The sequence below is a fragment of the Typopeltis vanoorti genome, chromosome 10 (assembly GCF_054136105.1).
Source record: "Typopeltis vanoorti isolate ZY-2024b chromosome 10, IOZ_Tvanoo_1.0, whole genome shotgun sequence".
Lineage (NCBI taxonomy): Eukaryota > Metazoa > Arthropoda > Arachnida > Uropygi > Thelyphonidae > Typopeltis > Typopeltis vanoorti.
In genome coordinates this window covers 111024839-111044666 of record NC_143558.1, presented here as the reverse complement: position 1 = coordinate 111044666, position 19828 = coordinate 111024839, and the positions used below count along the sequence as shown (strand labels likewise).

General features: G+C 34.4%; 1 protein-coding gene across 2 annotated transcripts in view; it reads left to right on the top strand.

Moving 5' to 3' along the window:
• LOC150102691 (condensin-2 complex subunit G2-like) overlaps nt 1–19828 on the top strand; it is a 401754-nt gene that overhangs the window by 117044 nt on the left and 264882 nt on the right. For both annotated transcript variants that reach the window (XM_090398912.1, XM_090398911.1), the window contains exons 8-10: nt 3362–3431; nt 13393–13479; nt 18372–18461. In XM_090398912.1, the coding sequence (XP_090255038.1) occupies nt 3362–3431; nt 13393–13479; nt 18372–18461 (247 nt within the window). The remainder of the gene's footprint in view (nt 1–3361; nt 3432–13392; nt 13480–18371; nt 18462–19828) is intronic.

Below are 19828 nucleotides of genomic sequence, written 5' to 3'. Positions count from 1 at the left end.
GTCGTGCAGTTTGCAGAAGAACATAATAACAGTGTTGCTATGAGAGACTTTGGTGTAGCAGAGAGTAATATTAGACTTTGGCGTAAGCAAAAAGACGGTCTTGAAAAAATCCCCTGAAACGTGCCTGTCGTGGAGATGTAGCATCCTTTCCAGAACTCGAAGAAGAGCTAAATGAATGGATTTCGATGCAACGACAAGATGCCATTATAGTAACAAGAAATGCAATTTGTTTTTGAGCTCTACAGCTCAAGAATGGTAAATTCAAGGACACACCAGGTATTTCATCTTTTCTTGCTTCGCTTGGAAGGTGCAACAGATTTATGGAATGCAAAGCATTAACATTACGACACCGAACAAAAATTGTGCAGAAGTTACCAAAGCAGCTTGAAGAAAAAGTGCAATCCCATAAATTTATCATAAAATTATGGAAGTGTCACGGATATGAACTTTCCCAAATTGGCAATATGGATGAGACGCCCATGTACTTTGATATGCCTGGGAATCGAACAGTAAACTCAGTTGGTGAAAAGGGTGTCTTCATAAAAATAACAGGACACGAAAAAACGCATTTTACCGTTGTTCTAGCATGCATGGCAGACGGAACCAAATTAAAGCCAACAGTGATATTTAAAAGGAAGAAAATTCCGAAGCATATGAAATTTCCACCAGGTGTAATTGTTCGTGCCAATTAGAAAGGTTGGATGGATGAAGAAGGTGTACAATTGTGGCTGGATCAAATATGGAACATACGTCCAGGTAGCTTGTTACGTCAACAAAGCATGCTAGTCTGGGATATGTTCCGGATGCATTTAACAGAGGCAAGCAAAGAGAAAGCACGTGAGCTACATACAAACCTAGCAGTCATACTGGGTGGTCTAACTTCCGTTTTGCAGCTGCTTAATGTCAGCTCGAATAAGCCATTTAAAGATCACTTACGTGAAAAATGGAGAGAATGGATGTCATCTGGTTTGGTGAAGATGACAAAGAGTGGGAATTTTCAGAAGCCTGAGATCACCCTAGTCACCAGCTGGGCTAAAGAATCATGGGATTTGATACCATCTGAAATGATTCAACGCTCATTTCTTAAATGTGGAATAAGTAATGAAATGGATGGATCTGAAGATAACATCATATACGAAAGCGAGGATGATGCACAACAAACGGAGAGCATGAAGACGATGATGACAACTGCCACACTGATGACGTAATCCCTACAGATGAATTTATAAATGAAATGTTTGACAACTCAAAAGATGAAGAAGAATTTAAAGGATTTTGACATTTTGTTTTAAAATAAATATTTCTTTCGTTAATTCATATTGTATTATTTATAATGTTATGGAACAAGATTAACAGATCGCATTATACGTGGACACGGCATTTTAGGGCTAGGTTTCAAACAAAATTTCTAGTTCGCATTATACGTGGATCGCATTATACGCTGTAATATATAGTAATCATTTTTTAATAATTTTGGATTGATTTATTTAGGAAGTGCCTTAGAAGCATGGAATGTTAGATATGAAAATATTGGTATATGAAAATAGATTAATTTTAAGGCAAATTGTTGATAGAAGATTAATAATAATCTAAACTTAATCACGTTGTTCTATCATAGTACCTGAACACCCTCTTGAGGGTACATACAAGAAATTGATGATGATAATTATGAACTATTTTCTCTTATACTATCAAATCATTATCTCATTTCTTAAAATAAGAAATAAGATAATGATTTGTAATGAAATGGATGGATCTGAATGGATGGATTTCTTGAAATAAGAAATAAGATAATGCATAAACAGTTTCAAGTTGGGGATTTAATTAATAATGAAAGCTATTTTCAGCATTGTTAATTCTCTGTACAGAATTTAAACAAAATTTTCCATTAATCTTACCTGCAATGCTTAGTGGAGAAATTCTTCTGTAATTCTCACATTCAGCTTTATTCTCTTTTTTACAAGTTGAGCAATATGAGAGCTCTGCTACAGTCATATGGCAATCAACCTTCTGAGCAGGCTCTCTGAATTATGCGGTGTGTGTAGCCACTGCAAAACTTTACCTCCATAATTTGGCATTTCTGGTCGAATATCATCTATTCTAAGGGTCGGCAAACTGTGGCTCGCGAGCCACATGCGACTCTTTGGGTACGTACATGTGGCTCTGAAGCAAAAATGAAAATAAAACTATCATAGTTTCATTTATAAAATTTTTAAAGGATTTTTTTCACATAATGGTGATTTCATTTGTTTTATAGGTTTCACAGAACTTCATGGTACTAAGATGCGGGATGTCAGGGAGGGGAACTTTTTATATATTATATATTATAACTTGTTATATATTACTATAAATTTACTATAATATTACTTTAAATTTTCATTATTTGTAAAAATATATTTATGGCTCTCGAAAAATTTTTAAATTGTGAGGGACCATCTAAAAAGTTTGCCTACCCCTGATCTGTTCCATATGAGGAAATTGATGAATGATTATTATGAACTATTTTCTCTTATACTGTCAAATCATCTTATTTCTTAAAAACGTTAAACATTTTCAAGTTGGGATTTAATTAATAATGAAAGCTGTTTTCAGCATTGTTAATTCTCTGTACAGAATTTAAACAAAACTTTTCATTAATGCTCGGTGGCTGTCCAGTTGCCTTTTTCAATAACTTTTCATTCAGTACATAGCTACAGTTTTTACTACCATTTATTTCATTTATATAATAACTCTCAGCGTCTTTGCAGTATTATCAGTAGTGATATCGTTTGGTTGGGCAGACCTCAGTTTAAATCTCATATAGGATGTAAGGAAAATTTAGAAAACTTTTTAACTGAAGGTCAATAAAATGATTTCATGTGGAAGTATCAGGACTTCACCTTTCTTCAAAACAGACAAACCAGCTAGAGAACAAATGTATTGCCAGGCATAACGAGATAATTAACTGTCCTGTCATTACTGTATGTTAAGATGCTAAGAAGTCATAATACTTTGCCATAATAGGTTTTGAGTCCAATACATAAAGCAAAATAGGCTAGGATGAGATAATAAATCTCATTAGAATTGTTTTAAGAATTGCATTGCATTCTATATAGGACCCATTGTTTTCGTTTCATGTTTGTTTACATTTCATATTGACAGAGTACCAGTAATTGCTATTTGAATATTCAGCGGTAGTGTTGTAAAAGCTAACTAAAATATTTCTTCAAAATAAGTCAGTAATCCCTTATGCTTATTTTTTATTCCAATTGTGAAACTTAGATGTCACAATATTTGGAATTTCTGAAACTAATTCATTATTTTTTCTGTATTTATTTTATGATATGAATAAAATGGTAATTATATGCATATGATTTCACAGGGAAGAAGCGAGAAATCTTGGGAAGATTTATCTAAGAGCATGGCTTCAGGGGAATCCTGATAAAAAAAAGGTAACATTGTTACTATATCAGCTCTGTAACTTAATTATGGCGCATTTGCTGAGTAATATGTAATGATATCATTAGATATTATAATAATAGTGATCCTGATTGGCTGAGTGGTTAGCATATCTACTCTCCAACCAACAGGCAGTGGGAGAAGAAGTTCATTGTCCAGTGTGAGATCACTACCCTGTTTATTGCAAGCCTGAAGTGGTTTACAAAAAGTTCCAGGTTTAGTCTCTGGAACAGGATTTCTGGATTATGTAAAGAATAAATTTAAAAAAAAAATTTTCTTTCACAACAGTGATGAAATGTGGTTAAAATATATATATTGTATATATGTAAAGAATAAATTTTAAAAAAAATTTCTTTCACAACGGTGATGAAATGTGGTTAAAAAAAAAAAAAATATATATAGAAAGTTTTTTACCTTGGGTATACTATACGTTAAAGATACCAAGCAATTTTATAAACTTGGTTTTAATCCTTTTTCCCAAGTTAGCAAACAAGCAGGGAAGTCAAGTTTGTGCCTGAAGTATTTTGAGGTTTGAGACAACTCGTGGTAAAGGTAGAGTAAGCTTTGATCACTTTCCTTAGTATCTCCCATAATGCAAAGCACATCTCCTTGTGGACATGTATGATGCTATGCATTAAGGGAATGGCCACTACCGACCCTGAAATGCCAAGGTTGAAGTAATGTAGAACTTATTAATTTTACCTATAAGTTGCCACAAGGTGCCACCTTATTAAATAAAAATCTCAGGATGAGAGAAAGATGTAGAAAACTTTTTACTTTGGGTATGCTATACGTTAAAGATACCAACCAATTTTATAAACTTGGTTTTAATCCTTTTTCCCAAGTATATCAAGTATATCTTTTTCCAAGTATATCAGTATCTCCCATAATGCAAAGCACAAGGAGGTGTGCTTTGCATTAATGGAGATATTAAACAAAGTGATCATAGCTAATTCCACTTTTACCATGAGTTGCCTCAGACCTGAAAATACTTCAGGCACAAACTTGACTTACCTGCTTGTTTGCTTACTTGGGAAAAAGGATTAAAACCAAGTTTATAAAATTGCTTGGTTTCTTTAATATATATATATATATATATATATATATATTTAATTAAAAATAAATTAAATGAAATTAGTTTAATTTATTTGCAGTTGGAAGTTTATTTTGCACTTGGTTTAGACTATAATAAATTTAGTTTAATCCTTTATCCAAGTGTAAGCAAACAAAGTTTGCACCTGAAAATATCTTCAGGAGTGAGGTAAGGTGGTACAACACCTTACCTCACTCCTGAAGCAAAGGTGGACCAAGCTCTCATCACTCATTGTCTCAATATCTCCCATAATGCAAATCACATCTCCTTGCTGACATGTATAATGCTATGCATTAAGGTAAGGGCCACTACCCAGACTGGTTTCGACCTTTATTGAGTTCTCGTCAGTGGGAGGCAGACCCAGAAGTGGTAATACCCAGGCAGAAGCAATAGAAGAGGTCATATTTACCTATACAAGTTAACAACAGGTGTACCACACCTGTTGGTAACTTGTATAGGTAAATATGTACTTGTATAGGTAAACAGGTGTACCTATACAAGTTACCTTATTATTAAATTACTCTGGATTAAGAGAAAGATGTTGGAAGTTTATTTTGTACTTGGTTAGACAATAAGTTTAGTTTAATCCTTTATCCAAATGTAAGCAAACAATGTTTGCGCCTAAAAATATCTTCAGGACTGAGGTAAGGTGGTACAACACTTTGGCAACTCGCAGCAAAGGTGGACTAAGCTCTCATCGCCCCTTGTCTCAGTATCTCCCATAATGCAAAGCACATCTCCTTGCGGACATGTATAATGCTATGCATTAAGGACGGCCACTACACAGACTGGTTTCGCCCTTTATTGAGGTCTCGTCAGTGGGAGGCAGACCCAGAAGTGGTAATACCCAGGCAGAAGCAATAGAAGAGGTCATATTTACCTATACAAGTTACCAACAGGTGTACCACCTTATTATTAAATTACTCTGGATTAAGAGAAAGATGTTGGAAGTTTATTTTGTACTTGGTTAGACAATAAGTTTAGTTTAATCCTTTATCCAAGTGTAAGCAAACAAAGTTTGCACCTAAAAATATCTTCAGGACTGAGGTAAGGTGGTACAACACTTTGGCAACTCGCAGCAAAGGTGGACCAAGCTTTCATCGCCCCTTGTCTCAGTATCTCCCATAATGCAAAGCACATCTCCTTGCGGACATGTATAATGCTATGCATTAAGGACGGCCACTACACAGACCGGTTTCGACCTTTATTGAGGTCTCTTCAGTTGGAGGCTGACCCAGAAATGGTGATACTCAGGCAGAAGCAATAGGAGAGGTCATTTACCTATACGAGTTGCCAACAGGTGTACCAATATAGGTAAAATGACCTCTCCTATTGCTTCTGCTTGGGTATGACAACTTCTGGGTCTGCCTCCCACTGACGAGATCTCAATAAAGGTCGAAACCAGTCTGAGTAGTGGCCCTTGCCTTAATGCATAGCATTATACATGTCCGCAAGGAGATGTGCTTTGCATTATGGGAGATACTGAGACAAGAGGTGATGAGAGCTTGGTCCACCTTTGCTGCGAGTTGCCAAAGTGTTGTACCACCTTACCTCAATCCTGAAGATATTTTCAGGTGCACAGCTTTTATGCTTACACTTGGATAAAGGATTAAACTAAATTTATTATAGCATGTAGTTGATCATTATTATTCCATTTAGTGCATTTCATTATCGAGTCCAGTTGTTGTTCTGTGTGATGTTATCCTATTTCAATAATGAGCAAAAATAAAATAAACAGTGCTTCACTTTTCTGTGAACAGTATGTATGTGACATCAGACTTCCTGAGAGCTGACTGACTGTTTTCTGATCAGATCATCACAAGATCAGTCAGAATATAAGAAAAAAAAAAGTAATGTAGCACAGGGATTCGATAATTAAATTTGAACTTGATGAGAGCTACTGCATTAGCTTCCCAATAGCTAAAATAAAATTTTTGATGAATGCAGTAGAGAAACAAAAAAATAAAAGCGATGGTAGTGCTTGTTCGAACATAGTATGAGAACATAGTATGAGAAAGAATTGATGGAAGAAGCAAAAAAGAAAAGGGAGAAGTGAAAATGATTAATTTATTACTGAGATACAATAGTAATGAGTTAAGAAGAAGCTCTTTGGTAGCAAATGATTCAATGCACAGACTATGTAAAAGAAATGGGTGTGAGTTTTTGTGTGTATGGAGTGAGCCCGATGGTAGAAAAGACTTGTGTAAGAGGGATGGCCTGCACTTAAATGAATTTAGTATTGGGTGCCTATAGAAATTAGTTCTTTAAGTGAGATCTAATGCAACAGGCCAAGGAAACTAAATCATCTTGTGAGGAATGCTGAGAATGTGTAAGTTTAGCTGAGGTGTGCAGATATGATAGTGATATGAATGTTAATGAGCATAATTATGAATCTGGTGAAAGTATGGACCTGTATGCTTTGTTTCAGATTTTTTGTGTGTGTTTGGGTATTGGAAAAAAGAATAGAAAATTGCTCATTTGGGTCTAGCAGACCTGCACATCCAAGTACAGCAATACCTTGCATATCGTGATTTTGAATTGCATGGGTTTTGCTATAGCATGTTTTATAGTAATAGTTTTTAACAATTTAAAAAAAAAAATTAACAGTAATATGGTTGTACTGCATTACTGACATTCCAAGAATACTAAAACAGTGCCATAATGATTTACTATATCATAGTAACATCTCTAATAATGCATGCTTTTTAGTACAGCAAAGTCATGGTCACTCTACAATTTATTTTATTTATTTATTTTTTATTACATATGAGTACTCTTTTATATACAATTATGAGTAGAAGAGGAGATGCACCGAAGCTTGTGAACCTAACAAATGTAACTGGTTAACATTAGAACAAAAACTTGAAATTATAAAACATCATGAAGAAAGATGGTCATATGCTAATATAGCATATATCAAAGGAATGAATGAGTCATCAGTACAAATTCTAATTAATGAATATGATGATAATTCATTTTAAAGTAACAAGTTTGTGTAATGTAGTAAAAGGAAACAGACATGTAGGGGGAAACTTTTTCAGCAAGTCATGGCTGGAAAAAATGTTATGGAGCCCACATATGCTTTTTTAAAGCATATTGACAACAATCTTGAACAGTGCCGTGAGTAGACTTTCTTTGGAAAAATTGTTTCAGTGGAAAGAAAGCTCAGTGATTCACGATCATGAGCTCAAAGTGGTTTATGATCAGCACAAGCATGATGTAAATACTGATGACATCACCAGTTCACACTGTAATCTTATCAGATTACAGGAGCACATGACTGTTGGAATAAATATATAGTACTGTCATCCTCAGCTTTCCAGAAACAGATGTGATAATCATAACTTTTGCCAACACCTGCAAGTTCAGCCCTCCACAGAAATTGTCAGGTACTGATGCTTTGGCCCCACATGCACGTGTAAAGATAAAATGAACTTCCCCCAGCTGGTTAACATGATCTGTGTCAAGCTCATAAATAGATATGAATTCACAACTGCTGCAAATAGTAAATTTACAAGTTCATCTGGATTTTACCTTCGCTCAACAGGAACAAAGTCAACTGGAGGAAAAATGTCAAAATGACAACGAAGTGTGGACTATTGACTATAAACAAGGAATGCTGGTGCAAAAATCAAGTATACTACATTTAACAGCTGTCATGAAAACCAAAACTCGCACTGCATAGGGAATGTTGCTCAGCCCATGTAGTCAACAATGAGCAAAAAAATCTTACAAATCCACTTTTACAAAGTGGATTTGTAAGATTTTTGTACAGTCTCAGTTCCATTCCAATCTCAATAATATCCATTTCCAGTTTGTAAAACCCCACCTTCTTTTCCTAACAGAAACATTAATTGCAACTTCTTCAAGCACCACTTATTTCAACTTTCCCAACTACATACTTTTTCACTTATTTTGACTCAGTGTTTATTTTATTTTATTTTTATTTTGTATTCAAACACAAGTGGTACAGTAGTAAGTAAGTGGTACAACATTATTTACAACGAATTAGGATACTTTACAAATGAGAACAGGTTAAATTTGATAGATGAATTATACAGGGAATAATAAGTAAAATTTGAAGAAAAAGGAAACTGTACATAAGTTATATACAATAAATGTGGTCAGATGTTCCTCCAGTATCTTGTGCAATAAACTGCTCTTTCTGTGCAGGATATAAGGTCCTCTTTTGTGCAAGGTGATTGAAGAAGGGGACAAGAAAGAATGTGTTCCATGAACTGGATTGTCTCACACTCACAGTTATCTGGTGTGGTGAGGATTTTCCATTTGATGAGGTTTTGTTTGCAGTGTCCTGTTGCTCGAAGATCTGTTGAGGCTTTTCCAAGTATTCTAGTCTAAGTGGGCACCACGTGGAAGATATTCAGCTGTTAGAATACCAGTATTATTCTCAGGGTATAGTGCAAGACATTGTTTGAAGTCTTGTCTCTGGAGGGTTTTTAGGTGGTTCAACAGTTGCTTGGAAGCTATGTCAGGATCTTAGTCTTTGGGATATGCTGTGGTTTGGCCAAATAGTGGGTGGAGTTCATCATTCATTTGTCTACTTCTTTCATCAACTGAGAATGTAAGATCTTTGAATTTAAGGGGGTGCAATACCAGAAAAAGTATACTGGTCTTTTAGTGATGCTGATTTCAGGCATCCTGTAATTAAGTGATAGCTTTCATTCAATACTGGGTCAGGTTTTTCAGCATAGATAATATTTCTAGTTCCTGGAAAGATGGGAGATCATTGACATAGATGTTGAAAAGTAATGGAAAAAAATATGCCCAAAAAATCAAAATAACATCAAAGTTTTATTCAGTTAAAAAAAAAAAAAAAAAGACTTACACATCCATTTCACCAGCATCCGGAGCATCAGTACAAACAATGATGTTTACCATTATTATTATTTGTACTGATGCTCCGGATCTTTAGGCATCAAAATCCAATCCTCTATTTCGTAAGCCCCACCTGGTATCTTCCTTGACTTCAGTTTGCTAAAGACTATTAAACCTGGAATCCTTACTGTACAGTCTGTTCTGGCTTAAGAGTTCTTTGCTTCAATTTATAGCATCATCCTTGGAGACTTTAATGTTCATAACTTAGACTGGATCCCCTTTTCTGACCTCACAGAATAATCTGGAAAGGAAGCCAAATTATTTGCTATTAGTAATGATGTAACACACTTTCTTCACCTGTCAACCAGAATAGTAGATAATTCTCATAATTCTTCCAACACACTACATCTTTTCTTAACCAATTTTTTCCTCTAAATATGCTGTACATGTTTTTCTCTGACCATAATCTTATCCACTTCTTCTTCTTCTACAGCTTGTCCCACTTAAGTAGGGTCGCTGTTCTCAGTGAGTCTCCTCCACATCCTCCTGTCTTGGGCTGTAACCCATCCAAGTTCTTCATCCTCAAGTCCTCCTCCACCAGCTCCCTCCATCTCGTCTTGGTCACCTGCACTTCCTCCTCCTCCTCCCCTGCACATCCATCTGCATGACCTTTCTTCCCACATACTCATCCTCCCTCCTCATCACATGACCAGACCATCTCAATCTTGCCTCCTATATCTTTGCTCCTAAGCTCATAAATTTCACTGTTCCTCTTACATAGTCATTTCTCAAACGATCCTTTCTGGTCACACCGCACATCCACCTAAGCATTCTCATCTCTGCTACCTCCATCCTGCTGATGTTATTTTCCCTCAAGGCCGTGGTTTTCATAGTATGCATTATAGCTGGTCTCACTACTGTCCTGGAGGAAAGAGTGCTGTAAAAATAATTAGAGATGATAAAGGTGACATGAAAACCAGTGAAAAAGATATCCTTGATGTATGGAGCAATTACTTTGAAAAATTGCTAAATGAAACAAGCAGTGATGACAGCACAGTAGTAAAAAAACATTCAACAGACATGTTATCAGGAAGGAATACATATCCATACTTGAAGTAAAAAATGCTATCAAAAGCCCGAAAAAGCAGTGGGAGTAGATGATAGTCAACCAGAAATGCTCAAGTATTATTATTATTATTATTATGCGCAACTCCAAGGAGTTCTTAGACGAGGGAGGCCCTAAACATCATATCAAGAACAACTATTCGGAATTCGCACAGTATCTATCATACTTCTTTGAACTCATTTACAACCATGGCTTCCACAACAAACTCTGGCAGTTTATTCCACTCATTCGCCATTCTCCAAGTAAAAAACCTAGTTCTAACACCCTTACTAACTACACTCTTGCTCAGTTTCCATGGATGGCCCCTTGTTCTCCCATCACCAGACCTGTTCTGAAAAATTTCCTTTGAATTAATCTTGTAAAAACCCTTTGAATGTCTCAATCAGACACTAAAAATTTGTGCCTGAAAGTATCTCCAGGACTGAGGTAAAGTGGTACAACACCGGGCAACTCCTTGCAAAGGTGGAGCAAGATACCAACACTTCTATCTCAGTATCTCCCATAATGCAAAACACATCTCCTTGCGGATATGTGTTATCCACAACGAGATGTGTTATAATGTTTATAATTGACAGCGTACACTAGAAATATAAATTAAATCAACTTTAATATATACTTTCTGATATTTCGGCAACATCATATAAGCCTTTCTACAAGAATTATATTTTAATTAATTTTAATTTCAGCCCAATAGTTTTAATCCATGAACACGTGATGGTATACGTAGAGGGATTTCGATTTAAACATGCACACTGTTGTTTTTTTGAATTCAATTCCTTTTGTTGTTTACTAGTTGTACCAATAGTGTCTTATGATACATAAGGACAAAATATTTACATAAACAAAAAGTTATTTACTGTTGCATAATTATTATTCTATAGCTATGGCTCATAGGCATACATTAGTGTGCCTATGAGTGAGCTAATTCTCATAGATAGACTTATGCGTTGGTTACACACGACGTTACATTTTTAAGGAAATGACAACATATACTAAAATATTAATTAAAAATCTTTTATTAGTACCTTCCGATATTTTGGCAATGTTACATTGCCATCTTCTGGGAACATTAAACTATGATATATGCACGCAGGCACTAACAACGAGCAAATGAGGTTGAAGAAGGCAACTGGCATTCCTAAAGTCCCAGATTCCTAAAGATGCCCCCTCTCAGACTAAATTGGGTTGTCTTGGCTGATGTTCTTAGAATGCATGCTTCCCAAATTTGGGGCAGTCTCTTGCCCAAATTTGTTGAGATTTGGGCAGTTTTTTAGAGCTGAGGCTGATTTCAGGAACAATTTTTCATATTTCTATTTGGTACGGTGTAGTAAAGTGGCTTTCTTCCAGCGTATTCTGTGGTGGGTATCTAGTGCATGGTCTGCAAGAGCTGAGTGGCTGTATTGGTGAAAAATACTTATACTAAATCTATCACCATTCCTTATATCTGGGACACGTCTAAAAAAAGGTCACAAAAATCCTTAAAAACATGACCTGACTACCTGTTACAAACCACATAAGAAATTGGCATCCCTTATCCACTCCACCAAAGACCAGCTACCTCCCCTAGACCTACCTGGAGTATGCCAGGTCCCTTGCAGTTGTAAACTGTCCTACATCAGTTAATATCAGGATATCTAACAAAGACTACATCCAGGTTCACCAATACAGCCACTCAGGTCTTGCAGGCCATGCAATAGATACCCACCACAAAATACTGGAAGAAAGCCACTTTACATTTTTTCCTAATTTGAAAACCCTGCTCTGGAGACTAAACATTGAACTGTTTCAATCTACTTTAGTCCTCCAATATGTTGGGTGGTAGTTGCAAATGAAATTCAGCTCTCACCTAAAGGCATTTTCTAATGTTCATGCCACAGCAGTATTCAAACCCATAGCTTTCTGGTTGGAGAGCTGATATGCCAACTACTTGACCAGCATATGTATGTAGAGTTATAAGAGCCTGCTGCTGTGTAAATTTAGTTATATATGTAAGTTGTAGTACATTAGCCTTTCGTTCAAGACCTGATAAACAATATATAACATATATATAGCTGGATCATTTTTATTGACCAAACAGTTTTTAAGCAATAATAATAATTACTCTCTGGCTAGATTAAGTTCATTGAAATTTGGTATCTAAGATAAAATTTGATGACCATTTTAATAAAAAAATTAGAACAATAAAATTATCTAGAGTATAGCCAGAGTATTTTTTGAGTATTGTGTGACATAACATTTCAGATGGCATTATGTAATGCTATTAGTACATGTGATTACTTGACTTTCTGAGAAATGAACTCAAATTAAGAAATGAATTAGTTCTAAAATTCCTATGTCTGTTTCATGAAATGAAACCAAAGTTGTTTGAATAACATAAAAATAAGAACTTTTGAAGTCTAGCAACAGTTTTATTAATGGATCTGTATGTTTTTTTTTTTTAAATCGCAAAAGATTGTAAGGCACATTCAGTACCACAAGTAGTCTGAAGGTTAGATGATTCAGAAACACAGGTCTAGTGATCAAAGAACTTTTCAAACCACTTTAAGCCTCCAGTAAGCAGATCATATACTTGACATTGAAAAACACCTTAGCCTTGAAGACATTTACAAACAATTCACACTACAATAGAATTGAATTTTACAGCCTGTTAGCAAATAGAGATATTATCACCTTGGCTAAACTGCTCAGCTATTCATTTAATGTTATGCATGTGTGACCTATGTTATTAAAATTCTCATACATGTAGGATTCAAAATATTGTAATGTGAATTCTAGAAATAGTTAAAATGGATCAAAATTCTGCCTTTCATTTTATAGTTATGATTAGTAACATATATTCTTTATTAAACATTTTATTTCATTTATTATTAACCTTTATTTATTTATTTATTTTAACCAGAAGATAGAAACTTGTTGCATTGAAGAAATTGTCTTTTATGCTATCCATGTTGAGTGTTCTCATCCATTTTCTTCTGTTTTGAAAAAAGTAAGTGCCATTAGAACATGGAATATTGATATTTTAAATCAATTTATGTTTACTTTGTGTATATAGACTTACAGTGTATAAATGTAATAGGAATCTTAAATCCATGTCTTGTGGGCATTTTCAACCTTACATTGGAGTTTATGCTGCTTATTTCTTACTATTAACTACCATAACTTTCTGACAGGTTAATAATTTCACTATTGCAAATACTACTATAGTTGTGCATTTCTTATAACAGATTACTGAAAATTTCTAGTTAGGACTATGTGTTCTCTTCATGAATAGTGAGAGTTGACTCAGTATTCATTCATGGAGTGTGTAGCTGGTGATTGATTTACCTGAAGTACAGACTGCCCATAAATTTTATGCTTCTTTGTATGACAAATAGTTGACAGGTGCTATTGATGGTTCTATGAAAGCATATTTATCTGAACCATATCACCTTGCATCATCATCATCTTAATTTTCACTGGACAAAACCTTATAAGAGTTCTCAGAATGGGATTATGACAATTAAGGAAGAAAGTCCATGCTACTCAGCACTATTGAATCAGGCAACATGATAGTTAAAATCAGGTAGGATGATAGTACTTCAGCATGTACATCATTACTTGTGTAATTATGCATATCATATGTTTGACAACACTCTATTCAACAAACCTGTTCTGCTTTTTCCCACAAATTAATTTTTCTCATTGGGATTGATGGTTTTCATTCTGCAAGTGATCGAATCCCACCTGCATGATGGTTATGAGAGATACTATTCAAAAAAGATTGCGAAGACTCTAAAACTGTTTTGGGATCATATTTTCCTGCATTGCATTGCATGAGAATTGAGGGGACAGATGATGCAAAAAGGGAGTATTTCAGATGAAATTATATCATTGTGGCAAGGACTAATTTGTATTGCCAAATAAAAACCAATCCATTAAGACATTATATTGTATATATGATGTTTGCATTTCTCTCAAAAATGTTTACATCTGTAAACATATAACCTCTTTTCTCTCCTCTCTCTCTCTCTCTCTCACACACACACACACACACACACACACACACATGTAAACATGTGAGAGAGAGGCGGGAAGAGGTTACTTTGCAATAATAAGCTGTTGAGATGGAAGATAAATTAGTGTTCAAATAATCAGTAAAACTCCAAATGTTTTTCAGATTTCTTAATGTTGAGTAATGGTTCAGTGTTCAAATAATTTGTAAAATTGAAAATAACTGATATCAGAACAGCAGTTAACTTTTAGCCTTTTCTTGATAAGAGATTGATGTTGAAATAAAACAGCAAATAATAGATTGGAACAATTGCTATTTCCAATGTTAAATAGCAGTTCGATGCTCTGATAATCAGTAAAACTAAAAAAATTTGATTCAGTATACCAAATCAGTATCCTCCCCCCACTAGTATTATATACTAGTGGGGGGGGGATAGTTTTCTATATACTTTTCTTTAGGATATAGATACTTTTCTTTTGCATTCCAGAAAGTACACCAGTGCAAAAAAAAAAAAAAAAAAAGCAAGGAAATAATTGAGATAAATCCCAAAAAAGGCATTTTTGCTGGCTTGGATGGCCAGCAAAGTGCCTCTCCAACCAACAGACTAGGTTTGAATCTCAGTGTAGGCATGAATGTTTGTGAACGTCTTTACATGAGAGAATGGATTTCATCTCCCACTGCTCTGCTTCATGAAGGCTTGAAGTGGCTTGAAAAAGTTCCATGTTTTGTATCTAGAACTGGATTTCTGGACAAGGTAACAGATAAATTTAAAAAAATACAAAAAATGTATAAAATCAATAAAAATAGAAAAAATATCCTTAATTCACCCACAGTACGAATGTACTATAAGTTTATAGAAGCCTTTCATTGATAGGTGCCACATAAACACCATTATAGCAAACCAAAAATCCCTTACCAGACACAATACTCTGCTATACAGAATTTACTGTCGCAGTCTGTTCACTATAATAAAATACTCTATGAGTTTCCTATAGCAAAAGTCAACTGTAATGGACATCAGAAGAATATCTTTTTCAGGCTTTTCTGATGTTAGAGATTCAATATTTACATAATCAGTCAAACTATGACATCATAATGATAATTTTTAATCTTTAAAGGTACCTGTGGCATAAATATAAACAAATTACATGATAACCATAGTAACAAAGCAGACACACCATTACGTCTGATTGTTGAAGGAATTGACAGCCCAAATTATCACTTAGCCAAAAAATTAGTGGCCACACTCAAAGAATTGGTAGGTCAGTCCCCTTCCTACATAAAAAAATACACAACATTTCATAAATAAAATTAAAACATTACACTCAATGACTTATTTATTAGTTTTATTAGTCAGCTTTGACATATAAGCTGACTATATCAGCTTTTCACCAATGTCCCAATCAATAACACTATCTTGCTCTTAGACCATATTTCCACATGACATCACAGCCCACGTACTCCTCTCCGGATATTTCGTGTGGCAAAACAATTTTCACCTTTAAAAAAAAGGTACAGCCATGGGCTCACCACTTTTCCCCCAATAGCTAACTTTTATATGGAAGACCTTGAGCAACATGCTCTAGAGACAGCATGTCTAAAGCCCAAAATTTGGCTTAGATACGTTGATGATATTTTCGCCATTTGGCCCCATGGCCGCGAAGCACTAAATACATTCCTTAGCCACCTAAACAAACAACATAAACATATCCAATTCACCATTGAAATGGAAAAAAAACAACTCTCTTCTGTTCCTAGACACACTCATCAGATGTCTCTCCTTCTCAGTCTACCGCAAACCTACATACACAAAAATTCTTACCACGACCCAACCCAAAAACTAGGTGTCATAAGCACCCTTAAACACAGAGCCCAAACTGTTTGTTCTAATGAACAAGCTCTAAACCAGGAATACAAGATCATCAACCAAACATTTATAAAAAATGGATACAGTAAAAAAACTATTCACATGATCCTCCACAAAGATACCAGTAAGAACAAAAAAGATTTCAGGAATGCTATTGCCATTCCTTATGTTAGAGGCATTTCTGAAAAAATAGACAGAACACTACACAAATACAACATTAAAACCACCTTTAAACCCCCAAATAAGTTAAGACACCTACTCAGTTCTTCTAAAGATCCTCTTCCACACCTAGCCCATCCAGGGGTATACAATATACAATGCACATGTAACATACCATACATAGGGGAAACAGGGCAAACTATCCCAATTAAGCAAGACAATCACAAACAACACATTAAATACCTCTATTTTGGAAAAAACGGCCTTTCTGACCACACACTCCTAACATATCACAGAATTGATTGGAAAAATACCAAGTCCCTACACCACACCAAAACTTGGTTTGAGAGGAAATTTAAAGAGTCATGTGAAATGCTCAAACATAACCCAAATCTCAACAAAAATGATGGCCTAACCATTCCAAGAATGTGGAGGACCCATCTACAACCTGTATAACAACCTATACAAGCCAAAGAAAAATCCCACTACAAGAAGACACCCTGGTGAAGTGTTTGTAACATTCAAGAGCAACTGAAGGAAATCATATTATAACAATCAGAACTGTACAAATCCAGAAGAATATGAATACATGAGGACTTTAGTAGTTTATTGTAGTTGTATTTTTTATTTTATTAATTAATTAATTTATTTATTATTTTATTTTATTTTATTTATTTTTTATTTTATCGCTAGAGGGCTAGGAAAAGGATTTATTAACTACATAGATTTAGTTTACCGGTATACAGGGCTAGAGCATGTAGCTTGGTTCCATATACATGTATCCTTCTGATGATGACCTCGATACAGAGGTCGAAACGTCAAGTGTTATTTTATTAATAATTAGTAAAATAATCTTTTCAACACGTGTGTTTTTGTGTCCCTAAATATATAAATATGGATAGTAATTAAGTAATTAACTTAACTGTACTTTCATTTCATTAAAGTTAATTACTGTGGTTATCATGTAATTTGTTGTTTAATGATAATTAGGTTAAAAAGGACACCAATGAAATGATTGTTAATAATATTTCAGTGATTGTTTTTCAGACTTTTTTAGATGTTAGATAGGCAGGGATTCAACTTTTATATAGTTGGAAACTGCATATATACAATATAGCAAACACCACTATAACAAGCTTGCTTGCTATAACAAATTACTGAAAGTCTCAAATTAAAGACCCATGGTACAATGGTGTGCTAAAGGAAATTCACTATAACTGTTTCTGTGATCTCAGCATGTTTGTTGCGGCCTGTAATGATGTTGGAGCATTGAACCTCTTCAACTATTGACAATTTCTAGCCTAATCAAGTTTCATATTTTATCTCAGAATTAGAAAAAGTCAGATATTAGGAAGGATGTTGCCTGATATTTATGTGGAAAAAGGATCCATATTTCTCATTAAGCAGGTAAACTAATGTTTTTGCTAAGAAACTAAATTTGACATTCAGCGTGATTTTTTTTGGTGTATTACTTTACTTAAAAAAACTTATCTGGAAAGAGAAATGGGGAAGGCATATTCCCTTCTTTTCAATAAGAAATTCTCAGTTTCTAGTTAATAGCAAATTTATGATTTATATGGTAAGTTTCTCTTGTCTTTTAAGTAATATAATACCAAGACCATTCAAGTAGAAGGTTTGTATTTTCATATTAATTACTTTTGGAATGTCTTAAAGTATTCAAAGATAAATATTATTTTGCCTTCTTGGTTTAAAATAATAATGGATAATTTTATCCTTTATTAAAATAAAGAATAAATTTCATTGCTGAGTTAAACCTGTAACCTTTTAGGTTCTCATTAATTAGGCACACTTAAGTTTTCTGTTTTGCAAATATGTTTTCAGTTGCACAAAATACTTTCAGATGCTACTGCCCTTTCACACCCATAAAAGAAGTGAGGTGAGGGGAATGCTCTTCAGAATGTATGATCCTATAATCTGGAGATCATTAAAGGTAATGGATGATTTATGTTTCATTTGATTAAACTGCTGTCTTTATAAATACAATGAAAAAATTAATAAAGCTTTTATTTTTATTGTATGGAAGTAACAGATGCATTTTTTTCACAAATTGAGAATTTTACTGTGATCATCACTTTTTGAACTGTACTCTCAAGGAGACGTGCAAGATACTATTCATACTACTACATAATTAAGCTTACATTATTACTAACTTTGTATCAAATTTTATTCCAAATTAATCTATAATTTATCTGTTCTACAGTATTCAGATCTTATATTTCAGTCTTCTGAGGCACTCATAACCATACAAACCTACCTGAATTTGCCTTTTTCTATCATCCTGGCATCAAACACCTCATCTCCCATTCTGTTTAATGAACATGTCATCATAGATTAGCTCTGTTCACACACATTCTTGAATGGATAATGTTCAATTCTTTTCTCCATCTTTAATATGATTCTGTCATTGATGCTATCTGATTGCTCCTCTAATTTTAAAATCTTTCATATCTGACATCTCTAATCTCAAATCAGTTGTTTTGTTCTAACTCTCTTAAACCCTTAATTTAAGATGCTTGAAGACCATCTTATTATACTGCTAGGTCAGTGTTTTGTAATTCTCTCTTATTCCGAATAAATTTATTTGAAGAATAGAAATGTGAGCAGATATTAAATTAAACACAATAATTGACAATGAAGTAAATTATGTGAGAATTTTATTTCCATGAAATGTTCATCAATGTATTAAGGGCATCTTTATGAAATTCAAATTAAACATGCATAAATGACAAAAAAATTCAACCATGAAGCATGTAAGCTGTACAAAAATGACATTGGCAGTTCTAAACATCTTATAGCTCCTAATAACAGTTTTTAAACAACTTTATATATACATACACTGCTTGGAAAGAAGTCAACAAACACCATAGTGTAAGGAACAAGTAGCCATGGTGTCCTCCTTAATAAGATGTAGGACCTCCTTTTGCTGCAATGGCAGCAGTCCCTACATGTATTCAAAGCATATGATAGTAATCAGTGGGAATTTTGGATCATTCTTCCTCTAGGCATGTAATGAGGTCCTTAACTGTTATGGGATGGACACCCCTGCACCTCACTCGATGTTCCAATGCCACAAATGTTTTAGTAGGGTTGAGATCAGGGCTATATCGAGGCCAGTAGGCTATCCTTAACATAGTCTAGAAAGGAAGAAAATTTGTTGAGTGGGCAGCAAAAAGTCATGCACTCTAAGTTATGTGGCAGTTTTTGAGAAACAGAAGTGATGGTATGAATGACAGCTTCTTAGCAGGTAGGTGACAGGAACTCTATAACTGTTAATAACTTTGTTAACATGAGACATAT